The 19588-nt window shown below is 38.9% G+C and overlaps 2 protein-coding genes across 15 annotated transcripts in view; one reads left to right on the forward strand and one right to left on the reverse strand.

Annotated features, from left to right (window-relative positions):
- LOC122974249 overlaps positions 1-19588 on the reverse strand; it is a 58438-nt gene that overhangs the window by 29370 nt on the left and 9480 nt on the right. For 2 of the 6 annotated variants that reach the window (XM_044342258.1, XM_044342259.1), the window contains exon 4: positions 18370-18835. The exons of 1 other annotated variant lie outside the window; for it this stretch is intronic. In XM_044342258.1, the coding sequence (XP_044198193.1) occupies positions 18633-18835 (203 nt within the window). In that variant the 3' untranslated portion in view covers positions 18370-18632. 3 more of the 6 variants (XR_006400261.1, XR_006400262.1, XM_044342262.1) reach the window with 3 other exon arrangements.
- Positions 12520-19588, forward strand: part of LOC122974236 (butyrophilin-like protein 8) — a 93595-nt gene continuing 86526 nt past the window's right edge. For 3 of the 9 annotated variants that reach the window (XM_044342229.1, XM_044342230.1, XM_044342227.1), the window contains exon 1: positions 12520-12800. In XM_044342229.1, coding sequence (XP_044198164.1) covers positions 12715-12800 — 86 coding nt within the window. In that variant the 5' untranslated portion in view covers positions 12520-12714. The remainder of the gene's footprint in view (positions 12801-19588) is intronic. The other 6 variants (XM_044342228.1, XM_044342223.1, XM_044342225.1 and 3 more) reach the window with 5 other exon arrangements.

The raw sequence follows: 19588 nt of genomic DNA on the forward strand, positions 1-19588 counted from the left end.
TTATTCTATGTCCAATTCCTGCATAGCATGAGGAATAACATGCTATGCAGGTCTGTAGTTATAGGTTTAGCACCGTTCAATATATTGCAAAATTGTTTTTGTGACTTGCCAATCACCTTCCCTGCAATATTAACAATTTTGGAAAACTTATTTTTTCTTCACACATTACCATATTCTGTGAGGTAGAATGCATGAATACTTTATTAATCAATTTTTATTTTAACATAGTTTAATAGACTATGAATAAATGAAAGGGAGTTTACAAAAAAAAATTATATTCTGGGAGGTAGAAGTTAAGGAGGGGCTCAGATCAATTGAGGTAATTGAGGGTTGTCATTTACAGAGGATGGATCTGGCTTTGAGGTAAACTCATTTCTGGAACAGTTCATGGAGAGAGGCTTGCTAGCTGGAAAAATTATTGAGCAGAAAGACCTGCATGTGTCTAAATGAATCTAAGGGGCTGCTGCAAGACAAAAACAGATAATAGAATCACTCTACTGACAATTTGGCATAACATTTAAAAAAAAGCCTGATATTCAAACTAGAGATACACACAATTAATCAAACAATTGCAACTGGCTATTTGTTATTGGCATCACAATGATCAATGTTTTTTGGGTGTTTGTTTGTTTGTTTGATTTTGTGTCATTTCTGCCTCAGTGCTGACCTCCACTGCTCAGTAGTTGTAATTGTTCCATTCGAGGTAGATGTTTGGCTCTGTGAGAAATCCATAATCTCTGTAAAGAGTACCCTCTTGGACCCAAACCAACAATAAAATTATCTACTAACAAGTATTTTGTGTGTATCCAAAACCTGATATATCTTATTCCTCTGTGCTGTAGACTTCCATTGTTGTCCAAAAACTATATAAAACATGTTAATAAGCCACACAGCTGCACTTGGTGACAAGTTCCTTCACCCTGACAGCAATGCTTAAAGTGGCTGTATACTCATCAGACATGCTTGTCTGACAGTGGAAATGCCCATTAAACTCCCTGTACCATTCTGAAGCGGACAAGCTGACATTCAAACCTGTTCCACGGAGTGATTGGCCAGCTGTGCCGAGGGGAGAAAGGAGCCAAGGTTTGAACTTCTCTCTAGCTCTTTTTCATTCTTAACACAGCTACTGTATTTATGACATCTTTCATGTGCACAGCTGAGTGCAACACTATGACTGCCTTCCAGGAGAGACTGTCTGAAAATATGGACCATTATCCCCGTATTTAAATGATATGGTGTCGCTCATGGCTTTCCATGACAGTCAACTTTTCGCTGCACTTTTGAGTGAAGCTGTTTGGAATCAACTATAAACACATTTTATTCCCAATGTGGTCAGATAACATGTCGTAAGGCCCAGCTCTGAGCGACCATAAATTGAGCTTTACTGTAGTTTGTTTAGAAATAGCTCCAAAGACTAATAAGCGATCACGTTTTCAGTCTCCTGAGAGTAGTTCAGTGTGCAGTGGATTCCACCAAGCATGTGCAGGCACACATTTCCCTTCTTTGAGAAATTTACAATGTAGTACAGAGTCAAGAGTAGGGTTACCATATTTTCAAATCCCCAAACTGGGACCTTAAGTGTACCGCACATCCATGCACATGCACATGTATGTGCTTATGCACACACCATTGGTGTTTTCATCAGGATGGCTTAGCACACCTACCGAGCTCACCTTTCAACACCATGGACAGAACCTCAGCAGACAAAAAATGAGGTTCTGTCTCTCAAAATCCACCAAGGTTTTTGTCAGTGTGCACAAGTGCAGGCTGCCAGCTAAACAGCCGACTGTGACACATTCTGCCAGCATTTTTTAAATTTTTAAACAAAACAAGGTACAAATCTCTTTGTGGCCTATAAATAACTTTATAGACTATAACATAAAAATAACTTTAACTTACATCTCCACAACGCTATGCCACGAGCTGGTCGGGGGTTTACAAAGATTAAAACATCAAAACATTAATAAATAATTTGTTAATATCAAAAACTGAGAAAGAGCCTTTAAGAAGATTAGTGGGTACTTAACTTTTTGCAGTCTTTCATCTTAGTTTGAGTTTCTTTTCTGGAGCTCTTAGCTATCAGGAAAACCACCACTTATGTTTGGCCGCTTATGATCTTTTATATCGGCGTTTCCACTCTGCACGACCGAAAATGTACTCTTGCTGTGTGTGCAGAACATAACAGTTTCATTGCTGGGTACTTTATGAAGGAAGGAGTAAGCCTCCAAGAGCTCTTTAGCTAAGACCAACTCTCTCCTTGAAATGACAGCTAACCGTTAGCATACTGACAGGTTCGGTCAGAAAGAGCCGCAAGTGTCACAGGCTAGCAACAGCCTTGACAACAACACTATTGACAACAACTGATCTTTTGACACTGTGATGTCCCCTTTGCCTTTTGCTTAAAAGGTTGCTTTGGCTTCTTGGCTCAGGAGCCTGTGGGCGGGGTTGGAGAGGACGTCAGGGAACTACCTGCACCTGGGTAGTTTAGGCCTCCAGCCTATTTAGGTGTCTTCCTGTTAACCTCTTTCTCTCTCTTCCTTCCAGGCCATCAGCCAGATGGGTTAGACTATGGTTTTGTTTTACTTTGCTTTGCTTGCACGCATCACGTACTTCACTCATCCATACATTGCATTCATGACTGATTTAACTGTCTAACATTATTACAATTTTATATTAAGTTAACAATAAATCTAATTTTCAAAAGCTTTATTCATGTGTGATTCCCTTCTTTGTTACTGACTCTGAGCCAGTTCGTGACAAACACAGACAAATCAGTGCTGATGCGTAGTGCATTATTTATGTTTTTATATTGGCTTAAGTAATGATGAGTTGGATAGAACATCTGGGGCATCTGGTCACCGTAGTCAAGAGCTTGTGATATGTAGTACAACAAGCAAGTGAAAGTCTGTAAACGGAATCGCGTTCCTGCACATGCTCAGTGGTGTCTACCTTACACAGAACTACTCACCTGAGACTGAAAACATGATCGCTGTTATTAGTCTTAGGAGCCACTTCTAAACCAACTACTGTACCATGGCTCATTGATGTGTTTTTGTTTAGGACAACAACGGAGGTATATAGCATAGAGAAATAAGATACAAACACAATAAGTTGATTAATTCATGGCTGGTTTGGCTCTTCACATAAGATTTGTTGATAACAAAAATACTGAAAATTGGCACTTCTTAAAATGAAGAAACCAACCTACCTCTAAAGGTAGACAATACCACTAAAATTTTGTGGTAGCCAAAAGACATCAAATGAAAAACAAAAAGATTACATGTAATAATAATAGCAGCCTCACTACACAATTAGCTAAACGGAGTAGTGATCAGTAAAGGACTACAGTTATAATGTTACCATAAGCTTGGTAGTGAGAAAACTGACCATACACATCAGAAGAAAGGACAGCTTATAGTTAAAAGGTATGTTACAAAGTCAAGTAACGAATTAAAAGGGCAGCTGTTGTTCCTCCAAACAAACCAAATCCTACATAGAGCCCAATCCTTCCCCTGCACGCTGCCTGTGATGTCCCATTTACAGGCAAATAGCTGGCTGCTGCAAAGAGATAAAACAAATACAAGTCATTTGTCTGAAGGACAGGGTGAGCAGAAGTGTCTGTTCTCCCATGACATACCTATGCACTATCCAAAAATTCTGCTTTTCAGTAAAAAGCAGATATTTTATATCCTGTTAATAGGAGCACAAAACAAGTTCCTACTTGTACTTACTACTTGTAAAGAATTTTAAATCCTGCATTGTTTACGTCCATGTTCACTAGTTTGCAGTCTTCTTTATTGCCTTTGTTGCTTATCACAGTCACCCACGTAAGTGGAATAGTGTGAAACCATCAGCAGGATTTTGTCACATGACCCAGTCTTAATGACTCATAAACATGAATCACTATTTTTGTGTGAGCACACAGAGGATTATCACCAACTGTGCAGCTGTACAGAGCTTTTTTAGCCCATTTTAGCTCTATGTTTCTGTTTTATGGCCCACGATTTCAATGTTTGGCTCAGTCTCTGAAAATCTTTAGCAGCTAAAGAGTCAGATGTTTTTTGGTGAATTGGTTGGGACAAAGTTAAAAAGAGAGTTAATAATCATAAAGTTTTCTGTCCCCAAATGATAAAAAATTAATCAATCCAGATTTAAATCCTTGTCACTGCATGAGTGTACTGGATACATTTTCTCTGAATAACAACTTCAAGATCATTTGTAGAGCTCAATCTGATATGAAGAAATTTCTCACTCTGGGAAGTGCAAATTGCTGTTAACAATACATTAACAAAGGAGCCATCGCTATGATGTCAACTTACCTGTAACATTGAGGTCACATGATTTGTTGCTATAATCTCCGTCTACGGAAACTTCACAGAGGTAGGTGCCCGTGTCATTGAGCCTCAGATCAGTAAAGAGACATTCAATCCGTCCTGTCCTGGCGAGCTCTGGATCACACCACACTCGTCCCCTGTAGAGCTCATCTTGATACACATCAGCTTCATTCTTACTGTCATAAAAGAAAACTGTACTGTCTGATTTCAGATACAAAATGTTTATACTCAGTGAGAGAGCAGACTTGTTGTTCTTGACAGGAAAGAGCCATTTCAGTGTGATGTTACTGTGCTCTTCTGCCAGCTGGACGTCCCGAGTTACACCGAGAGTGAATGGAGTCTGACCTGCAGGGGTCAAAGGTCAACACAGACACAGAATAAGAAGACAACCACAGCAAAAATGTAGACGGTAGATCATAGATCAAGCTGTTGTAAAAGTCTGTGAAACTCTTTATGTGAGTAAATGTGGGTGTGGTGACACCGTGTGGCCAAATTTGACACATCAGCAATTTAATTTAAAGAAAAACTAAAGCTTAAATGGATTCACAGTTTTTGATTTTAACATAACATTAATACTAAATAATCCCCCATGATTTCTGAAGTCAACAGCTACTCACCCACTGCAGGACAGAGTGTCATCATCAGTAAGAGGCCAGCTGCCCAGACATTTGTCATTTGGCCACCCTAAAGTGTAAAACCAGACAAAAAAAGTATTGAATACATTATCAAGTCCAGTCAATTTATTTATAGAGCACATTTAAAAACAACAAAAACCCAAAAGACCTAAGTGCTTTACAGAGACTGAGAATTACAATCAAATAAAAATACATGTATGAGGATCAAAATAAATTGATAAGAGTGTAGAATAAAATTAATTTGGACAAAATCATAAAAGCGCAGCAGCATTGCACAGAGAATGAATGAATAGTAAAGACCAGTCATGTCTTCAAAAGAGATGGGTCTTCAGACAGGTTTTAACCCTCCTATTATCTTTGGGGTCAGTTTGACTCCGTTCAATGTTTAACATCTCTAAATAAATGATTGACATCATTTTTTTTTGCTTCATGTTTGACTTTTCCTAACTTAATGGAGACAACTGGGTAAACATAAAATTAACATGATGATGATATGTTTTCAATATCATTATCTGTACACATTTTGTGCACATCTGTGTTCTTTACAGTCAGTTTGACCTCAGGCTGTTTCAGCTGTATAAAACTTATAAGAAATATAATTTACACATAATTGTTTTGGATGTTTTGGATGATACTGAGGTCACTATAACATGCAATTTTATAATCTTCAAAGAACTTCCCTCTGCTTTAGGGCCCTAACCCAACATTACCACACCTGTAGTAGTGCGAGAACCACAGATAGTTCACATGACATGGGGGAGGGGAAAACATAATTCCCACAAGAACTTTGATATTTCCCGCACCGCTGGGGCAGGGAAATATGGTTCCTGCGAGAACTTTGATAGTTCACACAACACTGGGGAAGAGCAGTCATCTAAACCATTTCTCTTGGTGCTCTGTGTGCTCTTCCTTTATGCTCTCTCTCTCTCAAATGAAAATGACCTTTAAGCAAAAGTATTCTGCCAATGAGGTTTTGTTACGGCTCTTTGACAGTGAAAGTGACATAGAGGAGAATGTGTCTAAGATGGAGGATTGAGGATGATTCTGATTATGAGGCCTGATGACAATGAGACCCTTAGTGTTGACCCTCCTGTTGTCTCTCAACCACCAGCAGACATGTTAGCTTCCAAAAATAGAAGGTTGTTATGGTCCTTCTCCCCACTTGAACGTTTTGTTTGGCTGTTCAATCATTTTTTAAAATGTGGCCAATATGAGATTCCAGTGTGAACAGGTCATGGTCCTTTACTGACCCACATGCGGCAAAGATCAATAGCTACGACGTCACATGCAGCACGCTGTCGTATGTAAGTAAACATGGAGACCACCGAAGTCAGTGTTTACGGTTTTCATTTATAAGTTGGTTTGCAGTGGAAGCCAGCGAATTTGTGACCAGATGATAACGAGGATGAGGATGAGAAGGAAGAGAGACAAATTTCTAATTATGGCTTTTTGTGGAGCAATGGCTACTACTTCTGTATGGAGGTGTGTGGATGTGGTTACAGTACGACCCCTCAAGGTTTGCTTGTACAGAAATGTCACCCCAAATACTTAAGCTAAAATTACACTTCCTGCATCCACGACTACATGAGGGTCTGTTAGGGTCTGTGTGACGCACAGTTCGTCACCAGAGGGTGTATGCGTAGGTTCTGTGTGGACATCCGTGTACCTCCAATTTGTTGTGACCGCATGGACAGCCGACATGGCCATTACACTGTCTTCCTGTAGACGCAGATCTACTGCACATGTGTGGAACACGTCCTCCAAGCCGACTCCAGAAAGTAGTACAAACAGAGCTACTATGCATCCGTGGTGTCCATAGCTGAACATGTACGTGTTCGCTCGGGAGTATATCTGTGGCTTCATGAGCTCTAACACCTCACTGTCCCTTTATTGACTACCTCCATTGCAGCTGTCTCCCATGTTTGTATTCACTGAGTGACTCCTACATGTCGATCTACAGTGACGTAAAAGTAGCATGAATTCCGAGATAACTGTTCAGACTGATGTCGCATTGCAAAAAAATCAGACCTGTATTTGATTTAGAGTCACATATGAAAGTGGCCCAAATCAGAATTGAAAATATCAGTTCCCATTTGATTTGTGCTGTTTACACTGTTGATAAAAGAACAGATCTAAGTCACATATGAGCAAAAAATCAGATTTGGGCCACTTTTGCCTGCAGTCTGAATGTAGCATTAGTGTTGTTAATGTCATCAAAATGGTTCCAGGTCCCACCAGATACACTGTCAGCCATGTCCAAGAGATAAAATCAGCATTTGAGCTCTTCATGACACCATCAATAGAAAAGGATATACTTGAGATGGCAAACATAGAGGGGAGGTGCGTGGATGGGGACAGCTGGAAAGACTTGGATGTGACCCACTTACAAGCCTACATGGGGTTGCTCATTTTGGCAGGAGTGTACTAGTCAAACGGGGAAGCAACGACAAGCCTTTGGAATGCTGACACTGGAAGGCAATATTTCCAGCCACCCTGTCTCTAAAGACATTCCAGGTTTTCTTTTGTTTGAATTGTGTTCGTTTTTCCTGGAATCAAACTGACCACAAACATAATACATGTTACTATGCTTGATAACAGAAATGTTTTTTCTTTCTAAATGTTATAAATAACATTTCTTAACATGTTCTCAGAAATAATATAAAGCCATTAAAACACCAAAACAGGGGGTTATATTTTATTTAAAGGGTTATTTGGGTAGAAATATAAGGTACCTCACGCATAAACTTAAGTAAAATTCTAATTAGAACCATTTTATGGAGGTTTAAATTGCTGGGGTCAAATTGAACCCAAGGATAAAAGATGTTAGTCAATTTGAATATACATTAAAAATACTACTGCATTATCAATATTGTGTAAATTATACATCTACAACCTGCATTATTGGCTGCATTTAGGGTTTTTATAATAATCATCTCAGGACTTTGTTTATTTTCTATTTTAGAGACATACAAAAGTTTCATTTCATTATGACTCGGTTTTCAGAAGTTTAGGCCTGATGCATTTTTACACACACTACTCAGAGCTGAATACTGAATAAAAACTCTGTCTTTGCTTCTTTTGGCTGCTGTTTCTCACATGGTTCTGGTTAATCGAGAAGTCCGGGAAGGGCTACAACTGTAATATAGGCTATTATGTCAGTACTGACTCAGTGTGTTTGTGTAATAGTGACTTCATGTCTTGTATTAACTAAGACACTTGGTGTGTTTGGTTTTATATATTTCATTATCAGGATTATCTTGAGAGTGACAGATTGTTAAAACATATATAAGAGCTGGACCATTTCAAAAAGTTTAGCATATTAAATCTTTTTGGCTTTTACTCGTTTTATTACAGAAAGTGTATGACACCTATGATCAAAATAGTCATACATTCTGTCATTGCGTTACTTAAGGATGTAATTATAGTGAAAATAAATTATTCCTCTTTTTGCTGAGGGTCCCCTGGAACCCCCTCAAGGACCCCTTGGGGTCCCAGGACCCCACTTTGAGAGCCACTGCTCTAAGTAACAGACACATAATGTATTTCCTGCAAACACGTCACATTTAGTGTGGGCCGTTATCATTTATGTATAATAAGACTTTATAATCTGATAATACATCGTTATACCGGTAACCATTATATTAACAGAAGAAAACGAAAGTAATTAAAGCTGCAAGCAGCGTTGAACGGGCCTTCGCGCCCTTGGGCACATGGGGCCGCGGCGCAGTCACCTAAGCCTCTGGGAACCAAGAAAACGTTTGGAGATGATCAGTGTGAGAGTCTTTTGACACACAATACTAACCAGTGTCTCTCCGTGAGCCCACCCCTCTGTTTATCACAGATAATTATGGATTATGAAATCAAAATATTGTTAACCTTAATCAATAATTCAGGCACCAACTGTAGGATCTGTGAGGAACACAGTTGAGTATTTGCTATAATTATCAATTATCAATAATGATTAATTATAACAATTAATAGAATTATTAATATGAACTAGCAAATACGGAGCACCACCCGGAAACCGGGACTAATAACCGAACAAGGTAATCTCATAAATGGGAGTTCACCTAGAATGTTAATATCTGAGAGATAAACATTCAAGGGTGAACAAAGAACGTTTGAATTCGAGCTCTGACTCCTTCAATCAGTCACTTTTCACAATATGTTACCAATAATGACAAAAGAACTTCTCTTTAAAGATATTACAGTGTTTATTAAACTTAGCAAAATTAACAAAGTTAACAAATGCTTCATTCAATAAATGGCTATTCTAAAATCTAATTCTACCAAACAAAACACAAACAGCTTTGCACAGGGTTGGACACTTGCAGGTTGGACAATTTTGTCCGACGTTATCTGACCATCAGATGTGCAAAACGATGTCGGTGCGTGTATCTGTGCGCGCGAGTGTGGTGTTAGTCACAAGAGAGGGAGGATGGAAAGCGATCGTGAGAGAGAGAGAAGCGGTTCTTTTGTCCACAGAGAGCGCACGTACGGACGGCAGTCTGTAACACACGTTGTCTGGTTTCAGATCGACAAATCAGTTTACTTTCTCACTCACGGCAGCACAAACACAGCAGTCCCGAGCGGGACAAACACAAAATAGTCTAGCGTGGTGAACACAACTAATAGGCAGCAAACAGGCAGCAGCGGAGCGCTAACTGCAGCATGACCGAAAGAAGCACAACCAGTTAGCCTCTGCTAGCCTCTCAGCTAACCCCAGCTCTCTGTTTAGATCCAAACGGAGCACCGAGTCCCGATTTGTTATTTAGGTTAAAGCGGAGAGAATCACCGGGTCTGTCGGCCAGCTGAGTGAAGTGAAACCTGCGGAAAAAACACCGTGACCATCACGGCAAAACAGTCCGTAGAGAACTACTGTGTTCAGCTGCACAGATAAGAAATCCCTCGGCTGACAGGATGTACCACTCTGTGAGGAAAAATATTTTACCCTGGTCTATAACAACGGTTGGCAACCAGCATATTAGGTGCATTACTGCCACCCTCTTCCTGAGTTTTTCCCTCATATCAGCTATAGTCTTTCTTGATCATTAGTACAATATATGATCACATGTGTAGGCCTAATAGTCTCCTCAGCCAAGTTAGAAAAAATATGTGCATGTATGAACAACAGCAATTGGAGAAGATGACAGTCAAAAAGTAATCATGTTAAATAATCATGATCTCAATATTGAACAAAAATGATCGTGATTATAATTTTTGCCATAATCAAGCACCCCTAAAAACAGCAAATTGTGATTTACACACACACACACACACACAGTTTAAATATGTATGTGATCAATTGTAAATATGTTATAATGAATTGTTTTCTTTAAGAAACTGTTACTTGAACATTTTTCAGTGTGCTCCTAAAGTTATATGTATGTTCCTAATTTTTGTCTTTTAAGAGCACATGTACTCCTTGAAAAGAAGTAAGGATTGAACACTGCTGTCAGATGTGTAGAAGCACTAAGTAAGTGGAGTGTGGCCAGTCCAAGGGCTTCTGTCACAGGCAGTAGATGTTTACTTTACCCCCCCCCCCCCCCCATTCTCTCTCTCTCTCCCTCACAGCTGCAGAGAAGGTTATAGTGTACTCTACTTGTGAGATATCCTCATAAATCCCATAACTTTGGCCAAATCCTACATAAAAATCACATTTTTTTGTAGGAATTTTCGTCGCGAATCCATTGATACAGGTTTGAAAGTGGTCGGACTTATAGTTTAGACGCCAGATGCCCCAGTTTAGCACAAAGTCCATGCCCAGAGATTGCCTCCCCATTGGTTTACATTGTAAGGTGTAATGTCGCACTCCAACTTTCAGGGCTTACTAAATCTAAACCGTTCGAGTTATTACAAAGTTTTTAATAACTTTTGCTCAACACAGTGTGATAAGTCATGTATTAAAGTTTGAAGCCGATACCATTAACGCCCTAGGAGGAGATAGCGTTTATTCAAGGTCCAAAATTGGCAAAAAAATCGTATTTTGAAATTGAGATTGCGGACTTCCTGTTGGATTTAGGTCAGGAGTGTCAGCGTATGATTTGTAAGTCTTGATGAGACGAATAATTGAGTTTTGGTTCGATCTCTCTACAACATTCCTACGGGCCGTGGCGGCCGTTTTAGATACATAGGTGGCGCTCTCGAGCACATTTTGGCACTTTGGGGGTTAATTTTTACATTTTATCAAAATTTTCACCATTCCTGATGTGCGTGCCAAATTTGGTGAGTTTTTGAGCATGTTTAGGGGGTCAAATTTAGAGTTGAAGTGGCGTATTAATAAAGAAAGAATAAGAAAGAAAGTAACACACGAAAAACAATAGGGTCTTCGCCCTTTGGGCTCAGGCCCTAAAAAGACAGACCTCTCACAGCCAGTCTTGCAGCTGGAACAGGACGAACTCCACCCAAACTTCTTCCACACTGTCTGTTGTCCAGTCTGTGTCAGGAGAGCAAACAGCTTTACAAATGATGCTGTTGCAATACGACCAATTCACATTTTATAAGCGTGAAAAATAATGGCAAGAATGTATAAAGCGCGGTGCAGCGTCGGTGCTTCAGGTCGTGTCCTCATATGACTCCATCAGAAAAACAGAATGCGCATGCGCCACATGTGACAAAAAGCAGCCAATCAAAGCCCCGCTGTGACCCGCTGAAGTTTTTTTTATCAGTTTAATAAAATATATCCGAACTTTTCATCAGTAAAAAGCCCAAACGATGCAAAAAGTTGCCGCAGAGATATGACCATCTTCATATAAGTTCTTCTTATTATTGTCTTTTAATGGCGGTTGGCATCTAAAATGTCGCGTTACCGCCATCTACTGGATTTAAATCTCCACTGACTAAATAAAATCCCACCCATTTCCCACTTAGCTATAAATTCTCTATTTTTCAGCTGCTTGAGAGCCTAAAAGCTTCTCTCAACATCTGCTGCACACCTTCTCCAGAAACTTAAACAACACCCAGAAATCTCCTTGTTGCCATCTACAATTATTTTTCAGTTTTCTCAGATTTTCTTTCTATTCCAGCAGTACAATTAATTGTCAAAAAGGCCAAAAATTCCACCTTACAAAGGCAAAACTCATCCTGCTTCCTGACTGTCCTCTTTAGCTTCTTTTCTCACATCATAACATTTCTTACTTACTTCCTCATGCTTAAGTCTCTTCTGACGCTGATTATTTCTGCCTCCTTTACTCTCTTTAGACGTGACTTCCAAATGGAAGCAAGTTTTCCACATTTCCACATCTCTCCATTCTCTATTTTTCTGTTTACCGCCTGCAGGTTAGGCTAACCCATTGTTGCTAACTTTGGACAACTTTGGCAACACCCGTAACCCGGCTGTGACGTACCTGGACCTGCACAATCTGCACTCTCTGTCCTTGAGTCTCTTCCTCGCTTCTCTCTCGAATCTGCTGGGAGGAGACGTAAGTATATCACATCTCCAGGAACCAGTATCAGCCCCCATTTGTGCAAAGAACAGTGAAATATTATTAACTGCAACTTCAAATACTGTAATCAACTTAACCTGCACAATTACATCACTGCACACAGACACCTGAGAAAGGCTTTTTAACTTGAAATGTTTTCACAGAAGAAGAAACTGTAGTCTGCAGGATAACCTGAATGAAAGTCCTTTGGTCAGTCATATGTGATAAAGCTGATGAACATGAAGACTTGTTGTGATGCATGAATGAAACCTGACTTATCTTCTCACACCTGTGATGACTGAACTTTGACCTCATGTGTTCATGACTCCTCTCCTCTGTCTCCTCTTACGGAGAGAAGATGATCTGCAGGATCCTTCTGCTCATCAGCCTGACCTCCTGTGTCTGTGGTTAGTTTACAACTTTACTTTAATATCCATAAATATAAATAACATATTATTAAAGGTGGTAAAAATGCAATCTTGCAATTCACTCACTTTCCCTCTCTGTCTCCTCAACAGGAACATTTGTAGTGAAAGTGACACAGACCTTCTATCAGGCAGAGGAGAACGACAACATCACACTGGAATGGATGTTTAAAACCAAACCTGACAGTTCCTCCACCTCACTTAACATCTTATGTCGACTGTTAACTGATGTTAAATCCTTGATCCTGTATCATGTACATGAGGGTGTTGAGTCTCAGAGTCTCAGGATGGACAGTTTGCAGGATGAGTTCAGTGTGACAAAGACGCCCCCAGAGAAGGACGAATCAGACTTCATGTGTCCAGACTCAAGACTGATGACTCAGGTCTGTACCTGTGTACAGTGAGAACAAATTATGGTCGGAGCTCTAGCAGATGTCGCGCAACTACACACGCACATTTACACACACATACACACACACGCGCACTGCCTTATTCCTTAATGGAGCAACGCTACTCTTGCAAAAACACGTAGATGTCCTTTGAAAAACGAAGAGAGTGAGGATGACTAAAAAAATCCACAATAACGTAGCCTATGGGTTTCAGTAAGGTTGTGTGAAACATGTAGGTCAGAGTCTTGGTTTGGTGTACACACTATATAATACATTTCCTGAGCACAGGACACTTCCCAGAAGTGTATACACGGTGTGTACACTTCCTGAGTGTACAAGTGAAAATGAGTTCATATAACATATTCAAATAAATGTACTTAGTTACTTTCCACCACTGCTCGCTGTCTGGTTACCTGGTAGTTTATTGTGGTTAAAGTAAAGAAACATGTAGAGTCAACAGTAGACTGAACACATTTAATGAGTGATTCATGACATAATTAAACATTCAGAGATCATATTTTGAAAATAAAGAGAAATCAGATCCTCAAAACTGCTGCAAACACACAGCTGAAGATATCAAAAGTACAAAAAATAGAAAATACAATCCCTCCATGTTCCTACAGTCACAGTCATTTTACACAGTATAAACATGTCAAGCTTTACTTTAACATTGTAGAAAATAACAGTCACATTTTATGTTGAAGTTAGAAAGTGCTTCATAGAGTTAGAAGTGCTTTGCAGAAGAATAAAAACATTTCTATGGACAATTGAAAAAGCTGTTCAAAGATTTCAACAAATTATTGCAATTAACTCATTTTTTACATCACATCAACGTCATTAAAACAAGTTTGAACTTTAAATGAATGTGTTTGTTTTCTCCTCCAGGCTGCTGCTGCTTTCATTTGACTTCAGAACACGATGAAATGTGGTTTAGAGCAGGAAGTGTTTCATGCTTTCACACACTGACTTGTGCTCGGGTGGATCTAGGGCGTTTATTTCTAAGGCCGAGGCCCCGAGCTGGAGGTCACATCATGTGACTTGATGTTTCAGTTTAGTTACTGTTGAGTCATAATGCAGGAGATGCTTTTAAAATGACAACTGAAACACAGGCTGCCTGGCTGGAAGCTAAACACACTCATATACAATATAATTAGCTTATGTATTAAATATGAAATAGACACAATAAAACATGTACAAATACACATCATTACTGCATTCTTATAACAATAATAAGCAGTAAATGTTTGTATGATAAGAAGTAAGTGAGGTACAAGTGCTGGTATGGAGCACAAGCTTGTTTCAGTGCAGAAACTTGTAACTTGTTTGAGAAATGTGCATCACAGTAAACAAGTATTTAAAAATAGTTTGGTTAATGTTAATGGTGATGCTGTTTTATTATTGCATATGATGCAGTTTAGAGACTCTGGACTTGAGAGTCGATGCTGAACAGCACAAACATCAAAGTCAGGAGGCAAAAAATAGATATTTTTGTAAATATGTGTTGTGAATTATTTCAGACTATTATTTTACAGTAACTTGGCTGCTGTGAGACTTAGAAACAAAATGAATAAAAGCATCTAGTTGTCTGTGATGGATTACACATCATCATTAAGTTGAAGTTATTGTCTGTAAGTTGTATTAGAATCAGTGAGAGGAAGGAAAAACATCACAAAGAAGACAAGCTGACACACCAAACACTCACTTCTCTGATCAACACTGTTACTGTGAGGATGAAGTCAACCACACATTAAGTATGATGTTTCCCTCTAGTAGTTTGGATCTGATGGAAGTGGTTCAGCTGAATGAGTTGATATGACTCACTCTTGGTACTGATCTTTATCAGAAGCTCAGTGAAGAAACTTCTATCCTGGTCTTGATCTGTAGGATTGACACGAGACAACGATAAGTGCAAACAAAGTGATTTCACATACAAATCATAACACACAAAATAGTTCCATTTTAAACAGGAAAAGTAAACATACCTTCTTTTACCTCAACAAACGCATACTGCATCTACTAGAAATATTAGACCAGCAACTATTAGAACTCTGCAGTTTGCAGCTCCGAGAGTTGTTTTAACTTTGTTTCAATCATATGATCTAACTTCTTCTTCTTTTGACCTCCTGGTGTGTGTTTTACACCTGCAAGAAGACAGAAAACAAGTGTTTGTATCTGATATCAGGTGCATCAATCAATCATAAGTAGGTTGGAGAATTGGTGTACACACTAAAACCATTTTCTGTAATACATTTCCTGAGCGCAGGACACTTCCCAGAAGTGTATACACGGTGTGTACACTTCCTGAGTATACAAGTGAAAATGAGTTCATATAACATATTCAAATAAATGTACTTAGTTACATTCCACCACTGCTCGCTGTCTGGTTACCTGGTAGTTTATTGTGGTTAAAGTAAAGAAACATGTAGAGTCGACAGTGGACTGAACACATTTAATGAGTGATTCATGACATAATTAAACATTCAGAGATCATATGTTGAAAATAAAGAGAAATCAGATCCTCAAAACTGCTGCAAACACACAGCTGAAGATATCAAAAGTACAAAAAATAGAAAATACAATCCCTCCATGTTCCTACAGTCACAGTCATTTTACACAGTATAAACATGTCAAGCTTTACTTTAACATTGTAAAAATAACAGTCACATTTTATGAAAGTGCTTCATAGAGTTAAAAGTGCTTTGCAGAAGAATAAAAACATTTCTATGGACATTTGAAAAAGCTGTTCAAAGATTTCAACAAATTATTGCAATTAACTCATTTTTTACATCACATCAACGTCATTAAAACAAGTTTGAACTTTAAATGAATGTGTTTGTTTTCTCCTCCAGGCTGCTGCTGCTTTCATTTGACTTCAGATCACGATGAAATGTGGTTTAGAGCAGGAAGTGTTTCATGCTTTCACACACTGACTTGTGCTCGGGTGGAGCACAAGTCAGTTAACTTCTTCTTCTTCTTCTTCAGTTAACTTCTTCTTCTTTGGACCTCCTGGTGTGTGTTTTACACCTGCAAGAAGACAGAAAACAAGTGTTTGTATCTGATATCAGGTGCATCAATCAATCATAAGTAGGTTGGAGAACATTTATATTCATTCAGCAAATGTAGAAATGAAGAACATAAATCAATTAGTAAATATTCTTCTCACATAGAATGTTTTACAGTAACAGCAATCAGCTGCCAGTCATGTAACAATAATGACAGCATTTGGCCAGATGGTGGTGCTATAACAAAGCTTATTTACATATGAGCCAAAGGCTGCTGAGCTGCCTGACGTGGAAACAAACTTTGTTTTTCTGTAGATTACTTGGATCAAGTGAAAATGAGTTCATATAACATATTCATATTGGATTAACCAGCATTTTGTGCTTCATAACAGAACAGAAAGTTTCTTCTTCTTTTTCAGAAAAAAACAGAAAAAACAAAATGTGAAACTCTTTCTTTTCTTTTTTGAAACTTTTTTTCCTCTAAATAAATAGATGTACGTTAAAGGGAACATTTGCACATTTCCAGGTTAATACTTTTATTCTGGGGCTCTACTGGAACATATTTGCATTATTTACAGTTCAAAAAACTCATTATTTATCTTATACTGACCCCTCAGTTCAGGCAGTTTTAGCTCATATGTGTGAACAACCTGATGTCAGTTTGGTGGGGAAGTAGAGGTAACATTGCAATCAGAGCGTCCAGAGCAGGTTGAAGCTCTGACTTTTGTCTTGAAGGCAACATTTTTACAAATGTGCAAGTTTTGGAACTTTGACCATGTTTAACATAGATATCCAACATTATAGCACTGTAAAAATGACAGAAAATCAATTAAAAGCATGATATGTCCCCTTTAACTAATCAGCCTGATCAATGTTGTAGTTTAACCTCATTCATTGTTTGTCCTTCTTGACAGTTTCCGTTCATGTTAATGTTAAAACCAGTTTACAAAGATGTGAAAATGGCGTGAAACAGTAAATTCTTTACAGTAAATATGCTGATTTTTTGTCAACATGTTGTCACATGTTGTATTATTATTACCACATTAGCCATGTGGTGCAGTGGTTTATGTGATACATATGAATGGCCAAGCAGTAAATAAAATACATTTGTAGCCTTGAAGTCAGATTTGTGCATCAAATTCACTGCATTTGTGTGGTTTCTGTGTTGTTGGAATTTCAAATCTGACGCTTGCAGTGTGCCACCGGAGCATGACTTTAGGCCTATTTATTTGGATCAACAATAGCCACTAACAAGACAGCAACTAGGGTGACATATGGTGGCCAGTAGCAACATCTGACTTTTTCACTACAAATGCAAATTCATATTTTAATGATGAGTTTAATCTGTTAAGACTATGGTGATCTACTGTAAATAGTAATTGAGCAAAATGCTAAAAGTGTGATGAACCTCTGACACATGTTGGTTTCTTCAGACTTATTTGTAATATGGTTGAAGCATAAATGAGCAGAAATATCAATAACACACAAAAGCCTTTTATCATTATAACTCACAATACAATGTTTAGAGGACAATAACGAGGAAGTGCTGTTAATATTCAGATCTGTGATACTCTGTGACGTGTCCTGCTGAGAGTTGCTTCTTCAGAGTGATTATTAATAAACTGGTCGAGGTAGATAATTCTAAATAAACTGTTTAATTTACTTTGTTGGTTGATCTATTACAGGATTAGACCATAACGATGCAAAAACATCAACTTTCTGTAAGATGTAAAACACACGCACACACACACACACACACACACACACATACACACACACACACACACACACACACACACACACACACACACACACACACACACACACATTACCTTTAGTGTCTTGTGTCATTATGAATGAATGACAGGGACAAAGCAGCAGTTCAGATCAGCGCGTTGTAAAATCTCCGGTTCATGATACAATAAGCCACAAACAGCTGAATCTTTGACTATCAGACCGACGAGGTCCTTGCTCAGATAAATCTGCTGATTGTAGCTTTTAACGAAGCAACAGGACGAGTCACATCACAAGAAATGGAGGCAGCCACACTGCTCAGAAGGTGATTGTTTAGATGTCTTGTCTTGTGAAGTAATTTTTCCAAAACTGTCATTTTTATGTTACTTTTTCTGCCCCAAACATGGCACATCTGGGAAAAAAGAAGTATCATTTATACTGAAGCATTATTTACTCTTATTATTTACATCCACTCTGAAAGAAAAGGTGGATCCTCCAGACAGACCTTGTTAGTCCTGATGAATCTAATCAGATGTTGTTCTCTTCTCTCACACTCTCATCCTGCTGGGTTCTCTCAGGTGAAAAGGTCAGAGGTCTGGTTGGATGTGCAGGAAAAAGCAGCTTCATGGACCCAGAAGGTAAAAAGATGCAGTGACAGACAGAAGTCTGATCTCTGAGAAACACAACTTCTATACAGCAGCATCACTGTTTCCTGTCTCATATACCACTACGTTTTCTCTGTCATGACGTTTAGAACAGAGTCTGTAGGCAAAGTAGAGTCCAGCATAGGCAGCTGCTGCTGCTGTCAGTCCAACGTAGAGGCTGATCCTTCTCCAACTCTCTGGTTGTGGTCTCACAGTAGGTTTCTGAGTTTTGGGCTGATCAACAGCTGCTGTAAAGGACAGAAAATAATAATAATTGTTCTTGTATTTCACAAAATTCTGTTATTCCAACATTTAACTCTCCTACTTATGAAAATCTGGACCATTTGGTCTTGAACCTGGTGATGTTTGCGTCCACGAACAGTCTGTACATCACTGATAACATGAATTAAAAAAGGCTTTCTGAGTTCTACTGAATCATCTTACCAGTGACATTGAGTCGACATCTGCCAGAGCTTTCACCATAATCTGTTTTCATTTCACACAGGTACAGACCCGAGTCATCAGTCCTGAGTCTGGACACAGGAAGTCTGATTCGTCCTTCTCTGAGGGCATCTTTGTCACACTGAACTCGTCCTGCAAACTGTCCATCCTGAGACTCTGGAGACTCAACACCCTCATGTACATGATACAGGATCAAGGGTTTAACATCAGTTAACAGTTGACAGAAGATGTAAAGTGAGGTGGAGGGACTGTCAGGTTTGGTTGTAAACATCCATTCCAGTGTGATGTTGTCATTCTCCTCTGCCTGATAGGAGGTCTGTGTCACTTTCACTACAAATGTTCCTGTTGAGGAGACAGAGAGGGAAAGTGAGGACCAGACAAACTGAGAACTTCAACATGTGAGCCTTTAAGCTCCACCTATACAGGTTTCTGTGGAGGTATTTAGTTTACTATGATGATCTCTGTGCTGTCAGAAGATGTTATTTCTCATTTCTCATGATCAGAGATCATTCTCTAATCTTCTAATCTTAGATTTTTGG

Source organism: Thunnus albacares, chromosome 22, assembly GCF_914725855.1.
Source record: "Thunnus albacares chromosome 22, fThuAlb1.1, whole genome shotgun sequence".
NCBI lineage: Eukaryota > Metazoa > Chordata > Actinopteri > Scombriformes > Scombridae > Thunnus > Thunnus albacares.